A 20,712-nucleotide genomic window follows, 5' to 3' on the forward strand; every position below is an offset into this window, starting at 1 on the left:
GTTCTGTGGAGAATAGTACAACCATGCATTTACTCAAATAGCATATAATTATAACAGTAAATACCACTTTTGCTTTTTCTCTTTATATAGTTTGGGATCAGAGCTGTTCTGTGCTACTAGAAAAAGCTGGTGACCACAAAGCAGTGTGTTGGATGTTGCAACAGTTTCCTATGCAAAACTGAGAAGAGCAAAAAGGCATCATACATAGCTATGGTATGAAGAAAATCAGACTTGAGAGCAAAGCACACATAGATCCGTAGCTTTACGTCTACCTCCTGATACAATGTCCGCTTTTAACAATGGAAGCACTGGGAAAAGTGGAGTGGGTTCTTGCCTCAAGTCACCCACCAGGTGACTTCTTATCTAGGTCCAAATATGGAAACAGTGGCCAAACTGAATCCGTATAAACCTGGCTTTAAGTGGTGATGCTTATAATCATTTGGCAGTTCACAGAGGGGCACTGTGCTTAAACATGCTGCGATATGGAAATGCCTTTGGCAAAACAGCTGAACGGGAACTCTCTGTGAACAGCATGTAACACTAAAATAGCAACAGAAAGGTGGGGTTATTGTGTCAGAGGACTTTGCCCTGATGAGCTGTGGGGAGCCCATGGATGTGCAGCTATAACAAGAGAATAATGAGATAAACTAACTTTGAATAAACTCTGCCTTGCTGTGACAATGAAAAGGTTTTACAACCAAGCACATAGCTGTTGCCAATCAGTCACTCTTCACCAGGTCAAACACATGCTTTTTGGATGGTTTCCATCCCTACTGGCACCTGGAATTTAACAAGCAAATGCTCTCTGTGCCTTGTAATTAAAAGTGAAAAGTACATGTGTCCAGTGCCAAAAATACAAGAGAAAGCAGAGAGACATGTTGTTCTGACCTGCTTAGCAGTAAAACAAATTTGAGATATTCTGCTTTATTGGGTCTACTGTGATAGCTTATCCTGCATGCAAATTCGGTCCAGCCTAGGACTGGTATTACGGGTGGATTAGGACAGCAGTCTTAGTGTTCTATTCTCAACTCTGACTTGGCCTAAGCATTGGAGTCATGATATATTTTCATTTTCACACCTGCCAAGGAGGATGGTAGAGTGGTTTTCCTTCAGGGGTTCTTTCTCTGTATCCAATTTAACCTTGATTTGCTCCTGATCCTCAGGGCATCCTTGCAAGGTGCATCTGTGCTCTTGCACAGCTGCTGGAGATGGTAATTAAATGAAGTTTTCTTTCCATAGGGATTGGAGTGTATGAGTTTGGCATTCTGTTCAAGTGCTTTGTTTTGATTTGGCAATTTAAGGCAGGTATGGCTGCAATTCCAAGAGATTGTTTAGTTTTTGTACAAACATGAATTACTTGTAATCTAGATATAATTAGATATGAAAAACGACAGAGGTCAGAAATATCAACCAGTGCTCTTCACTGTAAACAAACTTTGTAGGCTGTTGTGTCCCTCTTTTGGAAAGGTAAGGTGATGCTGAACCTTGTTTTGTGTACATGTTTTTACTAATCTTTTTCTTCAAAGTTAATCATGTAAGCTCTGGGCTGATATAATTCCTGTGGATCTTCAGACAGGAGGGTGATAGATAATTATTCTTTTACCACAAAAATGCTCAATCTCAGACTTTCCCCAAAGTATTTTGGCATTTCTTCTTTTTAGTCTTCATGAGAAGGAAATGAAAGAATTTATGAAATGCTTGAATGTACAGTCCTACTTGACTTAGCCAAACTGTATGTAGCATAAGCTAGGACTGCACATTCGTGTTTCATATGCAGTGTATGAGATGCTGCTATTACATTCAGACACATATGTTATTCATCCTCGTGGACTAAACTTAAATTCCCTTGAACTACTGTCCCAAGTTGCGTCAAATCAAATCTTAAGTTAGGTTGATTGTAGTCATAATTCATAGTTTTATTTCTGATGATAACAGGATTCCTGTTCAAGTTAGAAGCGAATTTGATCCTGGTGTACTGTTTGAACAGGAGTTATATGCTCAAGTTCCTGATTGACAAAATGCTACTGATACTTAGGCAGAATAATGTAGGAAACTTACAATGAAACTTGCTAACTCTTACTTCCGCAGATGGTTTGTCTAAATGCATATATAGCAAAGATAGAACAGAAAAGTTATGTATATGTATAAAGTTATGAATAAGCCTCCAAGTTGTGCCCTGTTTTGTGTTGCCATATTGCAAGACCACCATACTCTCTTAGGTTAAAATATACATATATTCATTGATTATTATTCTCTTGTGTCATTGTGCTCATCTTTCATGTACCTTCTGCTAAATGGAAAATGTCCTGCAGAGAAAGCATGGGACCTGCATGTAGCCAAACTGCAGAATTTGCTCTCATTTTTTTCTCTCAGTGTTGTTAAGGTGGGGAACTCTATGATGGGCCCTCCCTACCTTAAGTTGCAGATCTGTGCCATCTTCTCAGGTGTTAGATGCTCCCAAACAGCTGCTGAGATCCGGAAGGTTCAGTGATGAGCAACGTAATTCTGCTGAGTAGATACTGGTTTGTGATTATATAGAAATCCTCATGGAAAGGAAGTTCTGTAGAGAGGCAAGCATCAAGTGCCTTTTGGTCTTAAGAGGGCTATTTGGTTATTTGGTCATGGTTCATGTAATGCATATCCAGCATAAAAGTCTCAGGAAACTCTATTTCATTGCTCATTTTCTATGGTTGTCTGACTCATTTTTCATTATCCAATAATAAATACAGTAGTGAAAGTCACCTTTAACACTTACAGATTGCTTGAATTTTATGGGATTGTATTGAAGTGAATGCCAAGGTATAAAAGCCTTATGGTTGAGGTACTTTTATAACACATGCTTCATAAACCCTTATAAAGTGAGTGCAGTGCACTTCATCCTTTAAGATTACAGTGTTATGGTTCTGAGAGATGGTAATCTGATGCTATATTCATTAATTAAATCTGTTATTAATGTTAGATTTCAGGTAATAAGAAGTTAAGTTACAAGAAGTTGAAGGGGGTTAGGTCCAGGCAGTTTATCTGTCATGAAAGCTCAGTGCATCTTACTTGCCTGCTTTGATGCCTACAGGTTTCCCTTAAAACTAAAGAAGTTTTTGAGCCACATGAAGCAAGTATGAGCTTGAAATCCAAATCTAGCATATAACACAAGGGGTTGCAAAGACTTTTCTTGGGACTCAGCAATAGTGATGATATTAAAGCTTATCACCCCTCTCATGGCTGTCTTGTTTGGCTTCCTAGAGTACCACAGTCCCTCTTATCACAGCTATTGATGACTAAGAAATGGGTTGGGTGTATGAAAGCTGGCAACCTTCTCATCCATGCACATACTGTCCTCCAAACAGTACTGATGTATTACACTAAAGCCTGAGGGAAGCTTTCTTTGCTCTATTTGCATGTTGTCTAAACAGGGCTTCTCTTGAGGGCAGATTTTTATCACTGACATCTTCTATTTTTCCTGATAATCCTTGTCTTAGCTTTGGAAAGTAGAGGTTGGCTGCCTTTTCTTTAGGTTGTTACAGGACTTGATTTAACTATAGAGCAGTGAGCAGGGATCTAGAACTCTCTGAGCAACCTGTATACAGCTTTGTGTAAAGATAGCGTGTGCCACATTTTCTGGTAAGAAATGGGTATTTGCATATATTTTTGCCTTGGAGACATTTAGGCTAACTAAATTAAACTGAAGTTTTTCAATAGAATGGTAACAGGGTGGGTTTCACCTGTTATCCATGGCATTGGCATAGAAGGGCACTTGGTATAGTTTGTAGCTATGTTCTAAAGATAGTTGTGTATATATATATCTCTCTGTGGGCATAATTTAGCGTTGGCACAAGTAGATTGAAGTAATAATGTAGGAGGTAGAAAGGATAAGAGAAGAATGGGCAACAAATGTTTTCCAGTGAGACTTTTCATATGGTCAGACTTCAGTGTTGCTACTGAAGCATTTTACATTAGTTTTCCCATAAGAAGTTTCCAAATCGTTCATACTGTGTATGTGTGGTGAACTGATGTTCTGTAGGAATAAAATGTCTTTGCACCCTTAAATGTAATTTCATATTTATTTTTTAATTTCAAGAAGTGCAATAGACATCATAAGTCCAAAAATACAACAACCCCCCAATTCTTGGGGTGTTTTTTTGGTCAGTTTTGTTTATTTCTTTTCAAAATAGCACTTTCTGTAGGGAGATGAGAATTTGACTAGAAACTGTGAAAAGAGCCACAAAAGCACATTGAAAATGCAGAGGAAAATCAGGAGGCAGTACATCATGTTTTAATGATTTCTACTTATTTCTGGGAACAAAAGTCATTCATCTTGAACCTGTCTTCTTTGTTCACTTGCTGGGAGGCTTCCTGCTAATGTAACCCATTGACACTATTGCTGCTGATATTTGCCTATAATATGTAACAAGATGAAGGGTTGGGGTGGTTATTCTTGTGCTTTGTGTATAGGAGAAGGATAGAGTTGATGTGCCAAGCAGTACTTCAGAGTGAGGGCAGAGCAATGAACGGTGCTGGGAGAACTTAATGCCATGCTATAGGGAAGTGCTAAGTATAGCTATGTTAGACAGATTTAGGCAGATACAAGCTCTGTTACTTATAACTCCAAGCCAGTAGTCTGGGCTCATTGCAGTGTTGTACCCATGAGAAATGTGCTAGCTCATTAATAGTGTGGTTCAGTATTCCATGTCACAGCTGTTTTGTGCCTGGTGAGGTTGGAGCAGAGGGAGAGGACTGTGATACCATCTATGTGAAACCAGGCCTGAGGAAGACATTTGTGTTAACTAAGTGATACAGCTGGAATTTTAATCAGAGTAGCGGGAACTTCTAGTTACAAATTTTGCCTTAGTTTTTATTGTATCAGGTCCATTAATGGGACATTCCCACATAGTGGATTTGTGGTGTGGTTTCACTTTACTTCATATTCACTTTGGAATTCATTCACAGCTTCTTTGAGAGTCTTATGTGCTCTCTGGTGAATGCCAGTGGCTCTTAGTTCCTTCTGTAATTTCAGTATCAAATATAACATGGCAAATTCAGAGTAGATGTTTCTCCTAATCACGTGCTGAAAGTCTTATTGTAGGTTTTGTTGTTCAGGCAAGGTGATTTACCTGAAGAATATCACTTTTTTTTGCACTTCCTCCACCAGTGTCTGTTGTTTTGGAGTTCGTTCAGAACAGCTCCTTATGTCCTTTAAGCTCCTGCTTTAAACAGAGACATACCACCCGCCAGGCAGCTCTCTTCCTTGGCTTTCACGTCCTATGGGAACTACTTGAGGTGGGAACTACTTGAGGTGTAGCCTGATTTTTGGTCTGGTTTGTTTTGTCTGTGGTGCTTGCCATTGCTCACTGAGTTTCGGAGGCCAAACTATAGGCTGCAGAGAAAAACCTATGTAGTATGAACCCTCTCATCTCAAATATGTTTTCAAGGACTTCCCCTTCACCCCTTTCTGCCTCGCCATCTCCTCTCTGCTAAAACCAGAGAAGACAGTATCTGAAGGTAATGCTAATATTATTATTTATGTATTAAAATACTTTTAATATGTGCATATGCATATATTCTATAACATGGCAAGTTGAAATGTAATTTCCTTTTTAATAAAGGCTGCAATTTAATTTAATACTATAAAAAATAATTAGGTCTTAGAAACCTATAAATTACATTTGACAACTCTCTGGTGCTCCTTTGCTGTTCCTTATGGCAATTATAAATGGCAACACAGGGTGCTGGCAGAAATGCTCATTCTGACCGGAGTTTGTTTATTGGTTCTTAATGAAATGCAATTAATCTAAATCTCACATGGGGTGGATCCTTCACCTTGTTTCCATAATAAGAAGTGACAGTTTTGGGCCTTTGACAAATATCTGCTATTTCCCCTTCCAGAAGTTTTCCCATCCCCCCCTACTTTCAGCACAGAGGAGCAATAGTAATATAAAGGCAAATCTTGTTTGCCACAACTCCCTTGCTTCAGCCAGAAGAACAAAACTGTGAGCCAGTTCTGGCTTCACAACCAGTGGCCTTTTATTTCTCACTTTGAACCTCCTGCTTTGTGTTGAATTAGCCTTGCCTGGAAGAATGAGTGCTAGCAGAGTTGTTGTGCACGTTGTCTTTCCATTTGAAAACATTGGAGGAGTATTTTTGCAGTGTTGATATCAAGCACTATCTGAGGGATGGTTTGTGACTAATGTGATGGCACCTGCAACAAGATCTGTTAATCTATTCTAGCTTTTACTTCAATCTTCTAGTATGGTTGATTGTTAATTTTCCTAACTTAGTGGTTTTATTACATGATCTTGCAACCACTATTATGCTTCCAAGTTTAACAAAGTCCAACAGTTTGTTCCATCTAATGGAAAACTTGCTTTTTTCACTTCATCTGACCAATTTCTTGAATTTCCCAACTGTGTCTTGAGGGTCGTGTATGAAAGGGCAGATTGGATGTTTTGCATCTCTACTAAATGAGGTTTGTGCTAAGAGTTCTGTCCTCAGATATGGAGCATAGGACAGCTAACAGTGACCTTTTAATCTTTGTTATTAACCTTGTAACCTTTTGTGATATCAGGTGGAAAAATCTTTATTCCCAAGCTATCTTCTCCTCAAATGCAGAATCTCTCTAGAATAACTTTTTACTACTTGTGCTGGCAGTCTTATGTTCTTTCATTCTGTAGGTGAAAGCAATTGCCACTAAAGTACATTACAGTTCTCTCTTCTCTGGGAGCAAGTGTGGATTGCTTTGTGAGGCTGCTAATTGTCAATATGTGAGGTGCTGAAGGATCTAACAGACAAAGATGTTAACATTCCTTTTAACTAACTTCCTGTAATTAAATAATTGCTGTCAAAATTCATGCATCTACAAAACATTGTCTTGAAGTTGAATGAGAAGAGTTGGATTGCATTTAGCTGATCATTTCACAGCTAGCTAGAAATGGCTGCTCCTGAATCTGCTTTTCTGTTGAAAAGCAGTTTCTTTATTTGTTTCAGCTAGTGTATCAATGACCTGCTGTGGTTAGCATGGCTCTAATTTATTTCCCGCTGTTTGCCTTTATTTTATGGTGTTGGCATTTGCTTTAATGTGATGCTGTTTTCTCCAGATGTTAATAAGATGGTGTTAATGTATCCACGACATTTTTCTTGGTAACATTTACATAGAGCGTGGCATCTGATAATGTGGAATCAACCCATTTTAAAATATCGCTAATAATTTTCTAATTAAAATCAAACGCTCAAAAGTGTTTTTCTCCTTGTACAAATTGAGGTCATACACTTTGCTGTACTTGGGGGAAATTATATGTTTTATGAATAAATATAATTCTCCTACTGTATGGATTGTAAATGTGATGTATAAGATCATGCATCAGTGTTTGCACACACACCTGTGGACTAATTTTAGGTGTCAGCAGATGATCCACATAGCCATTCTATTTCCAGTGAAGTGATATTCTCATTTGTAGCTCTGCAAACTGCTGAATAATGAGCCTGAAGCCTCAGGAGTTCCCTGTTGTCTACTTTTGAGGAGAGATTTCCACATTTCTGAAGGGAAGCAATGGACTAAAAAAGGGTCCAGGAAGAGCCAGATGTGACTCTCTGAAGTTGCTCTGCCCAACTAATGTCATGGCATTTTCATTCTTGGATTTTCTGATTTTTTTTTGGACAAAAATTGAAATTAGAGTATCACCAGTGAATGAATCACCAAACAGGATAGAAACCAAACACTTAGAAAACATAAGTTATTTGTGAAATCCTGTAGGTCTTTGACACCACTGAACAATGTAATGTTCTGAATATGAGTAACAGGGATTAGAGCTGTCAAATGACCTTCAGCTTTGCTTTTCCACTCACATATTTTTCCTTCTATTTTCCTCTTTAGATCATGCTTCTCAGTGATCCAGACATTGAGAGCAGCATTCTCATCAGCTCTGATGAAGGAGCTACATACCAGAAGTACCGTCTGAACTTCTATATCCAAAGTCTGCTCTTTCATCCCAAGCAGGAGGAGTGGATCCTGGCCTACAGTCTGGATCAAAAGGTGAGCAATTGATTTAATATTTCAGTAATACTTGAGCCAGACACTTAAAGGAATAGTGTCTAGAACCACGTTTCCAGAGATTGTGAAGAAATAATGTTCTTTGGCGCACTCACCTTGCAGTTTTAGATATGTTCAAAAGTCACCCAGTGACAAAATCAGCTTGCTAAAAGGAACTGTATGGCAATCACAATGGGTATGAAAACTTCAGTAGTGTTAATGGTCAGATTCTGTTGTGTATGAAGGGATGCTTATTCTGCTTACATGCTGAAGTTGGTTTATCTGGAAATCAGTGAGCAGCAACAGATGAAGTATTCTGCTGTGCCTCTTAGGTCACTTTACAGTGCTGTGTTAGGGAGACAACTCTTATGTCTGCTACTTCAACCTTAGACTGTACTTATATGGTACTCAACTGTCTTGAAAGATGCTGAGCAATGTGAGTGCAGTGTGACTTGTATATGTGGCTCTACTTCTAGAACACTAGTCCCCGCTACAGCATAGGCCAGATTACCAAACTATAAGTTTTAGAAGGCTTAAACCTGTCAAGTTTTTCTTTTCTCTCTTCAGTTTCTGTTATCTTTAAGCTGTGGAAAGAAGTAAAAACATGCTGAGGAGCCTATTTAAGTTTTTTGCATTAATCTGCCAAGTATGTGTGCATGTTTTGGATGGGATCTTCAATTCTTACAGCTATTTGTGAGGCTTTTTCAATAGCCAATCTCGCATCCCTGGTATAGAGCAAAACTCCTGAATTTTTGTGCCTCCTGTATTTGGTAGTACTTCCTTTGAAAGGCTACTTACCACAAATCTTTACTGAAGATTGAGAGTACAATCAAATCATGTACTGGTGCCGTACTTCCCAATGTAACCTTTCCATCCCCTTGTAAACAGAATGCTGTGGCAGGCAGCAGGTGGTTTGCTGCTGGGCTACTGATGATGCTTGAGTGACATTTGCAAACACAAAGCTATTGTAAATAGACTCCTTTCATACTATCAAATGCTAACTATAAGAAGGAGTTAGTCAAATGTCAAATAGTTTTCTGCATTCAGATGTTCAGTGGAGCTGGGATTTTGAAGGAAGCTAGAATGACCATTCTATTTGTTTGATGTCATGGAATGATTTGATGCCATTTTTAAACTGGATGTAAAGATTTTAAATGGTATGGTTGTTTGTGCTGAAAGAAACAGACAGCTGGTGAGGCGCACACGGATGTGAGAAGCCAGATATGACATGCTGAGTATGTGTTTGCAAAGAGATCCAGCTGTAGCGAATGAGAAGCATCTGTTCCTTGGTTTTAACACTGTACTTCTATTTCCAGTGCTCTGTGTTTTTGGTGGTTTTTTTTTTTCTCCCTCCATATTATCCACTGGAAAAATAAATCAAAATACAAAGCATGTGTGTTTGAATACACATGCTTTCCTCTGAGGTGTTAATTACTGCACTAATGGCCTGAGAGCATTTTGGTCCTGCTCCTTCAAAGTAACTCATGTCTGGAGAGTGTAGTTCACCTCAGTTGTTCTCATACGCTCAGAAGAGAGAGAAGAAAAATCAAGTGCAAGTTAGAATGTCCCCAAGGTTGCTTGTGTTTTATGCTGGGGACTGAAGAAGTTTGTTCACAATGTAAAAGCACAAAGGTGGTGGAAGTGGTCAAAGTGAAATGAAGCAGCATGAAGTTCAGACTTAGTCTTTATGTTTGTCTTTGTATTCATTGATATTCATACAGGGGGTTGGAAGGGACCTCTTGAAATCATCTAGTCTTGCCTTTTGCTGAAGCAGGTTCCCTACACAGGAAGGTGTGCAGATGGATTTTGAATATCTCCAGGGAAGGAGATTCTAAAACCTCTCTGAGCACTTTGTTCCAGCACTCTATCACCCTCAAAGTAAAAAAAGTTTTTTCTCATGATTGTATGGAACTTCTTACGTTCCGGTTTGTGCCTGTTACCTCTTATCTTCTCACTGGGCACCAGTGGAAAGAGCCTGATCCCATCTACTTGGCTCCTGTCCAATAGAGATTTATAAGCATTGGTAAGATCCCCCTTCAGCCTTGTCTTCTCCAGACTGAACAGTCCCACATATCTCAATCTTTCATCATAAGGGAGATGCTCCAAGTCCCTCACGTCATCTTTGTGGCCCTCTGCTGGACTATCTGTGGAAGTTGCTTGTCTTTCTCAAACAGGAGTACAGACCAGGACACAGTACTCCAGACATGGCCTCTCCAGGGTAGATTAGAGGGAGAGAATAATGTCCATTGACCTACCAGTCACACATGATGCTGACCCAATTTGTGATACTTTTCCTAGGTGTTCAGGAAGATGCATCAAATGAGGCAGATTGAAGTTGCCTGATAGAGACTGGATTGCTTCCTGGCAGACTAGGTTCTGCTTGGTTTCTTACTTTGTGAACTCAGCTGGTGTGAATACAACTGCTCTAAAGCATACCTCTTACTTCCAGGGGCAGCCCTTTGCTGAGAAAGCCATAGATAACTTTTGATTTAAATATGTGCAAGGAATTAAAAAATACGAAGCTTATCATTAGCCTAGAACCTGCAGCTAATGCTCATCCACAGATAGTGTGATCAGGAAGATGCTAACGAAAGTCATTGGATTGCTTTAAGTTCACTGTTGTAGGCACTCCTACAGAATCCTCCCCCCTCTCAGCTTTAGAAGCGTGCTTGACCTTTAAAAGTCTATTTATAATGATTGCTTTGGAGGCAGAATTAAAACACACCAAATAAATCTGAAAACACACCAAAAACAATTTGACTCCCAACATTAGGAATCACTAAGGGAGGAACTAATCCATCCTCTAGTGACTGTTTAAACAAGTTTGCAAATTTCATTTCACTTCTCAGCTTAGAGATAACTTTGAAATTAATATTATTTTTATTTTCTTTCAATTTAAAGTAATGTGGTGTTGTAAGAAAGCTCTGATCAACTCATAAATTCAACAGAATGGATCTGAAAATACATTTTCCCTAGTAACTTATTCTATATATAATACAATGAAAAATCTACAGCTGGTGCCCTACAATCTGTTCGGTCACTGTTTAGATTAGATTTTAAAATTGTGTATTAAAATAGAAAACATTGCTTCTGTGTGAAGTAAAATTGCTCAATATTTTGCGCTTTCCTGTTAGAAGATTTTCCCAACATTTTCTCACCTACAGCTCTATCAAAACAATTCAAGCCGCTTTTTTAGTTCTTTGTCCTAAGCAGACCTCCCTAGTTTCAGCTAACCCTCTGCATATTTGACAACAATATTAGACTATTTCTCTAGTTGATAAAACCCAATCAACCAAATAAACCCCAACACATTTTGAATTCAATTCTCTAACAGATGTACTGTCCCTTCCAAACTGATGTTTTCTGTCAGTTTTGAAAGTGTATTCACTAGTCTAAGATACCAGTGAATATGTGGAATAATAAAGAACTTTGTGTCCCTTTAGAAGGGTTGTTATATGTTTGCCCCATGTTGTGTGGAATCTGGTTACTCCTTTACCTTGCTTTTTAATAATTTGTTCAGGCCATGTTGTCCTGTTTGCATCATTTCTTGATGAAAAGCAATTTACATTTCTAACATTAGGATTTCAGATGTCTCACAGTTTGTTTCACTTACTCATGGAATCAATTAATGCTCAGTAACATCAACTTTCTAACCTCACGCATTCCCTTCTGGGGAATGAATCTGGAGGTGGTAACAGGCAGAGGAGTTTCCAGTTTCAGGAAATCAAACTCAGAATTACTCTGACACTTCTTTCAGAGTGGCCTTCACAGCCCGCATGCATAAATATGTGTGAAAGGAATTTTTTAAAGAGAAAGAAATAATACCAGGGATTTAGAGGGAAATTAAAAATGTTTCAAATCAGTATTGTTAAGAGAAGAAAACTGCAAAGAGATAGACCTTTCTCTGTCTCATGCAGACTAAAATGCCAAAGTGTGATTGACAATCTATTGGGAATAGGTGGGAGACTGCCAAGTTCAATGCCACGTCATCTGAAATTCCCTGTTTGAGAGAACTGGATAAGCAAGGAGTTAGGCAAGCAATGACTTATTGCTCCATAGTGTTTAATCTTCAGGAGGAAGTGAGTGAAAGAAAGTGGGTGTCTTTATATCACTTTGAATGAGATGATAAATAACACGGGTAAGATAACGCTCTGCTGTATCAACGAATTGCACCTGGCAGACAATATCAGTCTGGCTGGGGAGACGTCTTCAGTATTTGACATCTGGCAAGTTATGATCTAAAAAATTAGATGTGGTGCATGTTAGAGCTCTGACTATCTTGATCAGATGGTGCTGAATCTATCAAAAAGAATCACAGATAATGCTGGCACTATGTGGGAGAGTTTTAATTACCCACACAGCCCCAGGGCCACTAAGGCAGCACCTCCCTGCTGCCAGGTGAAATTCTCCCCTGGAGTTTGAGCCCAGACTCCAGAAAAAACATGGGACAGGTAAGGGGTTTTTATTTGTTTGTCTCTTTGTTTTTGCCAGAAATCCAATGCAACTTGCTGAGAGGAAGGTTTGGCTGCAATTACATACTTCCCAAAATTTAGGCACCTTATTCCAGGTATTCTGCTTTGTGGAGTCCTATAAAGAAATATATACATATTTTTATAAGTATGCCCACACTGTGAGACAATTTCTCATCTCCTCTTTCCCTGTTACAGTAGATCACTGAGCTGGTACATATAAAGAGCACTCAGTCCCATTAAAGGACCCTAAGCCCCTCTCCCTGCCTGCATTGCAGGGTTTGGGGGTTATCTCCCAATCCACCTGCTCAGCTCAGCTTCACAAGCACAGAGGTTTGGGTGCTGTATCCTGCTTTATTTCCAGAGGGTGCCCTGACTCCTTGCCCCAGGAGGCCTCAGGGTTGTGTTCAGGGGAGAGTATTGCACTTGAAGCTGAAGTGTGTTTCTAGGCTAACAGCTGCACACTGAGATTGAGCTGTCTGTGCTGCTGCATGTCCAAAATCAGATGCAGCTCCAGATCAAACCCTTCACGTTTTCTTTCCTTGGGAACTGAGGTGTGGAGATGATGAAGAAATCTGGATTGGTGGCTGTACCACATGTCATTGTGATTTAAATCAGCAGGCACCCACAACTGTCACTGGGTCCTCAGCAGCAATACCAGAACTGAAATGTAGATGTAACTGCAGTTGTCAGAGGTGTGAACTATCTCTCTTTTTATCAGCAATGTCTCGAGACTGATTCTCTTGGGTATAACTCAGTTTTTCTTAGCAAGATGTGAACATTATATTTAACAAGGAAAATAAACTCTCTCTGCTCTTGCATGAACTCTCGTTAGAATCACCATTTCACTATATGATGTGAGAGAACACACTGGGGCTAATTTCTCATCATGGCTCATTGACAACTGAAGAGCATGATGACTGTGGTTCCAGTCCTTTGGATACAATACTCTGCTTTCCAATTTATATTGTACCAATCACACTGGCATTTGAGCATCCTGCAGAGTGAAGCTGGAGGCACACCTACCACATTCTTCTCTTCACCCAAAGGGGAAAGGCATTGAGGAAACTGCCATAATAACAATTACTCCTACAGGCCTAGTTACTGAGGAGTGAAATAATGTATGTGGCTCTTCTGTCAAGTAACAGTTAGTATTACATAGTTAATACAAGTCGCGTTACAGTTACTGCTCTTAGAAATTCCTACTGTGCTGACTGATCCATTGTATTACACACTCGGAGTAAAGCAATCCCTGCCCCAGAGAACTTGCAATTAAACATAAAGCTGACAGACAAAGCATTGTCCCCAGAGTATCTATAGTGTATTCAGGCACAGGTCATTAAAGTGTTTCATTGCCTAACTACTACCGAGGGTTATAACAAAGTCAGAGATTGAATCCAGATTGAGTCCTGTTCCCATGACTTAACCACAAATACGCCTTTCATCTCTTTGCCTTTTGAATGCTCTTCTGAGAACATCAGGTTCTACAAACGCATCGTGTGTCCTTCGCTGGACAAGACACCTGCCAGCAGCTCTCCCAGGCAGGCAGAACTCCATCAAACAGATAAACTGAAATGTTAGCCAAGTTTTGTTCTTTTTCTTTTTTCTCTTTCTTTCTTTTTTTTTTCTATTTTTTTTTCTTTTTCTTTTTTCTTCTTTTTTTTTTTTTTTTTTTTTTTTTTTTTTTTTTTTAAAGGCACGAAACCCTTGAGATTGGGAATATTTAAAGGCAATTTGCAGAAGTCTCTTCTTCAATATGGTAATGAACTGAAGAATTGAAATCACTTAACTTCATTTACAAATCATGAATATGTATCAGTGCCTTTAAATGAAAGGACGACTAAAACAGATATAGTGTTTGTTCAATTCATTAGAAGGAAGACAATTTATCAGGAGTTTTTTTCTTCACTCTTAAACCAAAGCTATATGCAAATTTAGGGAAATCAAGACCTCGCACTAATTCTACTGCATGATGAATATTTTTATAATCCTAATTAGAACCAACCATTTAGTTCAGCAATTTCCCCCAATCTAGCCAATTTGAAATTAAAATAGATGCCTTGATTACAAAACTCATTAGCAAAGAAGCACCCTTTTCGCTAACCAGTTCATTTGGAATGCACAAACTGAATGAAATGAGGAGCACTTGTGTTGTCAATTGCCATAAGTGAAGTGAGCCTTAATTGTTAGCATTGTGAAGTATTTGTATTGCTGCGTGTTTCATTGCAGTATAATATATCATTCATTAAATGTAACAAAAGTAGTTTTTAAATGATTTAATTAAGTGATGTTGGTGCACCAGGTAATTTTTATAAAGTCAAATGTTACAATTGTTTGCGTTTGAAGCATTGATGGGCATTACTGTCAGAAAGAAGATGTATGAGTCTTCATTTATCTCTCTGATTATGGTAGGCCTGGCAGTTTTAATAGGAGATGAGAAATTAAATTATGCAACGTTGGCTCCACTTCAGAAATGCTCGATGAATTTTGTCCTAGCAAAATAGTGAACTTTGGGCTTGTGATGATTTGTGGTGGCAAAAAGAAAGTAACTGCTCGTGAAACTTGATTTAGCTAGAGCAGACTTTCTTATTGCTTTTTATTTATGTTATAGATACTTCACGAACAGGTTTTACTTTGGAAAGGAAAATATAGAGATAAATGGAGTGAGACACATTCGATGCTTAAATGTGCTCTGCTGCTGAAGGAACCCAGTTTATTGTATAAAAGAGAAGGATCCAATGTTTTATTCCTGGACAATGCTAAATCATAACTGTATATTGATTTTATCTGAAGCCTAAGTGTGGCAAGGGTGGCTATAAATACAGAAGATGGGAATAAATATGAGGTAATGGAGTAGGTAGAAGAATAAGAACATCAGGATATGACATATTTTTACCTTACTGTAGAGATCTAAAATGTAGCAGCGTACACCTGAATTGGGTGTCAGGGCTGTGTGTAATAGTTGGTGATCTACTGCATGGTGTTCACTGATTTCTGGGACCAAATGTAGGTGACTATTGTAGAATATGGTACCTTAGGCCAAATTGTATTGGCTAGAATTCAACCGACTGTTAAGGAGGTAACTCCATATTGCTGAGATGGAAATATTTGCCATATAGATACCTGAGATTAAGGGATATGAAACCAACCCAGATGTCTGGGTTACATGGAATATGATTCTAATACAAACAAAGCAACAAAAAATCGAGTTTTCCATTTCCTTCTATTGTGCTTATAGGATATGCTGATGTCCTTCCTTGGAAGAGAAAGTAAACAAGATATGGAAATAATTATGAAAATCTTTCAAATTTTATTCCTCTGTACTGGGATTAATTTGTGTAGGTATAGATTGCCTACTAGATTGCTTCAATGGAATGAGATTAATTCAGTCAGATTTCCCCGACCTTTGTATTTTTCCTATTATTTCTTTATTTCTTCCTATTTTCCTATTTTTGCCTGGTCTGGTGGCACCAATAAGTCTCCTCTAAAACTCAGTGAGCACAATTAGGGATATTACTTCCAGCTGCAGAAAGAGCACAATTCAACTGTCAACTGCACTTAAATGTCTGCTGATGCTGACCATGGGAACCTTTAGTCTGGTATCCTTTTCTGTCACTGAATTGGCTCAATGTGATGCTTGAGTTTAGAAATGCTATTGACTGTTCCAGGCCCAGGAACAAGAAGATTAATTTTACCAAAAATACTGCAAATAAAGCAATAGAAATGTGCTCATGAGAATGAACATAGACTTCTGTGAATTGTCATCAAAATTTCACTTTGAATAGCACTACCTATAAAATGTAGAATTTAGTATTAAAAAAGGTGATCCTGCCTGATGTCAGAGCAGTCAAATGCTTTAGCTTGGACCTACATTTAAGAAGTTTGCATAAGTGCTTTCCTGGATTAATGCCAGTAAATGAGGCAGCCTTTACAAATCAGGGTGTAAAGTGGTTATAAAGACAGTCTTCCACTACTGCGAAGAGCCTGCAAAGGCACAGAAGTAAGGTGGGCATAAGGGCTTTTACTGTTGGCATTTTAAGTAGTTTCTCTTTCATGGATTTTGCTATACTCTCATGTTTCTTTAACAGTTCAGGACATTAAAGCCATAGCCTGGGGGAAGATGTGTCCGGGAGCAACTGAAAGTATGACTGGAGGCATGTAGAATTGTATACACAGGGACACTATTTAATTCCCTCCAACCAAGCATGCTTTTTTGAAGGTGACAGTTGGAAAGCTGTTATGGTTTGTTAAACAGGAAAGGGTCATGTGTTACCCAGAAGGATCAGGGGCCCAGAAGCTCCCATTACTGTCAGTGATTCAGATGTCTGAGAACTATGGGAAGTCTGCCCAACAGGGCCAATTCTTTCTGTCTGGATAATGGTGGCATTAATTAGTATTTGCACATTGCCTTGACAATACAAGACCTCTCTATTTTAGAAGTACTGTGCATTAGGATGTCAGTGGGCCACTTAATAAAGACAATACTTTCATTTTTAATTTTACACAAGATAGATGACTGGGATAGGATAGACCAGTGCCCTTGGGTGGTTACTGGATGAATAATGCTGTGGGGAGAAGATGGTGTCCTTCCCCACCATGCATGTACCTGCACATTGTTATTTTCTACATGATTAGTGACCAAGAAATGGAGCAGTCTGTTAGGGTGCATTTCTATGTGCCAGACTAGGAACTTTCAGTCAGGAGTGGGAATAGCAGGCTTTCCTTTGCTCTCAATTTTGTCTAACTCAGAGCTGTTTCAGCTTCTTAATAACAACTGCTAAACCCTTGACATATTTGTAGAACATAAAAACAGTGTTAGCACCGGGGAAAACAGTTAAGTGAACTGTCCAATGATGGGAACCATTAGTATATATACAGTCTTGAGCCCAATGCAGAACCTTGACTGTAGTCAGCAGTACTGAGAACCAAAGTCCTTACTACTATGTTGCTTCTAGCTGCTATAGTACCTTTAAGTCACAATTGATTTGAAAGCCGGTAAGGTTGCACAGGACCCAGCCTAGCCACCAGATCTTACAAGTTCACCATAGAGCACACAGAAATCTCTGATTTTATTTCTTTTGGGAGTCTATTGCTATAATGGTAGTACCTGCCTAGTGCTTTGCTGCTGGGCATGGCACATCCATTTAACACACAACTCTTACTGTACCTTATCTGTATCACTATCTTCTGTAAGTCTGTTTATACAGCTGGAACATGCATATCTGACAGACAACAAAACAAACTCAGCAAAAAGTTTACAGACAGGAGCTGACATTTCCTCTTGACCGCTCTTCTCTGAAATGCAACTGGAATTACTAAACCCTGAGATGCCCTGGTGAGCATTGCACCACACAGTCCTTAACAGCTCCCTTCATTCCATGACCAGAAGGAATCATCTGGTTTATCCAGGAGTTGCCTGTGTTATCACTGTCCTGCGTATGTAATGTTGCCTTCCACTGTCAGGAGATGGAAGCCTGAATGGCTCAGGATGCACGGCCTTATCACTGCCAATACAGAGGCATAGTAGGTAAGGCAGTGAGAAATTTAGAGGGATAATAAAGCACAGAAAGGTGTAGTGAGTTGTGTAAACTTAGCCAGCTAACCAGTAGCAGAGCTGTCAGTTTACCCAGGCTTCTTAAATCATGTTGTTTTCCTTTCCACTGGCATGGATGACCCTGTAGAAAAGTTATAGGAGTCCCTCTTGCAACTTCATTTCTCCCCAGGCTTCATACACTGGCAGAATTTCCAACGCAGTTGAGGTAAGAACTCTGTGTGGGAATTTCATGCCAGCATGCTGTAAGTATAAATGTACGACAGGGCAGAAAGGGTATACTGAAGAGCTCACACATTTCATTTCAAATAATTTAGTTGCTATTGTGTGAAGCACATCTCTGTAATACAGAAAGCTGGTATGTGGCCCCAGTTCTGTTTCAGATTTTTCTGCACAAATAGGTTTCTCTATCTCTCTCCTCGTAGTGAATCACTCCAAAACATCTCTGCCTCCAGTGTTTGGTTTCAGCAGGTAAATGGACCATGACCTGATCTAATAGCACACCTGAGCTGGTTTACAAAAGACGCATGCAGTCACATATGTAGCAGCTGAAATTGAATGTGGGTCCATTGATTTTAGCAGGAAAATGCTGATTTAAGTCTGGAAGATCTGGCCTGAAAACTTGCATCGTATTTTGTTCCCTTGAGAAAACAAGATGAATGTAGTTTACTCCTTCCAGTGTGCAATGTTTTTTTTTTCATTTCTCTTTTTTCTTCCAAAAATCTTCCTGCTGAGACATACAGAATCTCTGGTGGGCTCATCTGCCTGTGTGTTAAGTTGCTGCTTATGCAAAGGTGACTGTTTCCATTGCTGAAGCTTGACACATGGAAATTTACCTCAGCTATTTGTTTTTTTTCCTTCTGATAGTAGCTGCATGTAACCAATGCTATTCTGGAGCATAAACTTACCAGGGGCACAGCCTGAAGTCTTTTGACCCTCGGTAAGCAGGGTTGTTTCAAAGTCTCGTGCTGCCTTTGGTAATTCAGTGTGGGTTTCAGCTTCTGGTCTAGCACTGTTCGGTTACTAATATCATGATCTTAGAAGTCATGAACTGGTAATGAGTTGGGCAGAAAGAATAACTGGAATGTGTTTGAGTAATTGGTTGTTCTCTCTTAGATTTCTTCTGATGCTTCTGTGACTAAGGACAGGTTGGAAATGATATTTTTCAAATGCTTCCTCACAGTTATGAAGGCTGGAAGTTCTATCTCCAAAGAAAAACAAATAAACAAGAAAAGGCCAAGATTTCCATAAATTGATTCCAGCATTATTCTGCTGTGGTCCATTTATTCTTTCAAGAGAGCTCTTTATTCATCATTCCAAATACTGTTTGCTTTCAGTTCCATTTTGGTCTGCATTTGAACCTGGTCTTTCATATAGTCTGTCTGGGAGAAGACTAATGGATTGCTTATTAGCAGGTGTGCATATCTATGTGCAAGTTTGGACTCCTGCAGTAGAAGCCCCACAGCATTTTTGTGGCACTTACAAGATGTTCTTCCACTGTCATAAAATCCTGTGGGTTTGTGTTCAATTGATTTTTATAGGACCATGGGTGGCTATAAAAGGAAAGTTAGGACATGTTGCAGTAATATTTTGGTACGTCCAAAGTGTAGTGGGTGTGATAAAAGGAGGAGCTGGGGGACCAAGATGAGGAATGAAATTTTTGAGAAAAGGACAAGTGGAAAAAAACAAACAATGAAACAAGCAATAAAACTCAAAACTTTATAGAAAATCCTTCAGTTTCTTTACAGCAAAGGAAGAAAACCTGATTCTTCCCACCACCTCCTAACTTGGGCATCTCATTTTTTGCCAGAGATTCAGTCATCATAAACCATCTAAATCTGGTAGCACTTTATATTTGTAGCATTGAAGAGTAAACAGCACGTACAAATAATACATTAGCAGAATACAGTGTACCCAAGGGGGCTTTCCTGCCATATAGTAGTAGCACAACAGTGTCATCAAAAGTTTTGCTGTCAAATCAGGGCTCTATTTTTGTCCTCTTAAAAACACAGCTCTAGCTGCAGGCCAGTTGATTTCCTTAGATCTCAGCATAAGTCCATGAGAGCTATGCATGCATACCCAGCGGCATGGATGTTACAAACCTGAAAGAGGCCTGCTGCAAAATCAAGTCTGTTGTTCCCTATCCAGCTGACCTGTGTTTTTCTCCACTGACAGCACAGACAAGGCTGCTTTGTTCTTCTTCTGTAGCTTTCCCTTATCCTAAGAATTATGCTGTATAATCACTGAAATGTCCGGCTACCTTCAGGAGTTAATGTTGCTTTATATTGATTAACTCATTGTAGACTATGCTTGTTGGCTTGGATCAGGCTTGCTTTCTATGCTCCCTCATTGCCCCTGCTCTTTGAAGTGTATTGAAGGTACCTAGAGTTTGAATTAAATGGGGTTGAGTTTAAGTATAGTCATCACATAAAATACAGACAGAGGTTAGGTAGGAACGTCCTTTTTGTTGCATGATTTGCCATTGCAGATTCACTTATTCCAAAGGTACAATTTTCCACTGTTTGACTGCAGGAACTGGATGATGGATGAATCAGAGATGACAGTGTAAATGGTGTATGCCCAATAGCCCTAGGAGATCCCTGAAACATGCAAGTTTCTCATTTGGTGATTTTTCTGGCAGTGATGCCTCAGTGCAGTGACAGTTTCAGCTA

The 20,712-nt window shown here is 39.2% G+C and overlaps 1 protein-coding gene across 1 annotated transcript in view; it reads left to right on the forward strand.

Moving 5' to 3' along the window:
* Positions 1-20,712, forward strand: part of SORCS3 (sortilin related VPS10 domain containing receptor 3) — a 264,737-nt gene that overhangs the window by 130,282 nt on the left and 113,743 nt on the right. The window contains exon 4 of the mRNA XM_015867276.3: positions 7,865-8,023. Within this exon, the coding sequence (XP_015722762.2) occupies positions 7,865-8,023 (159 nt within the window). The remainder of the gene's footprint in view (positions 1-7,864; positions 8,024-20,712) is intronic.

This window comes from Coturnix japonica, chromosome 8 (genome assembly GCF_054131305.1).
Source record: "Coturnix japonica strain WE chromosome 8, WE-NBRP24, whole genome shotgun sequence".
NCBI classification, from domain to species: Eukaryota; Metazoa; Chordata; class Aves; order Galliformes; family Phasianidae; genus Coturnix; species Coturnix japonica.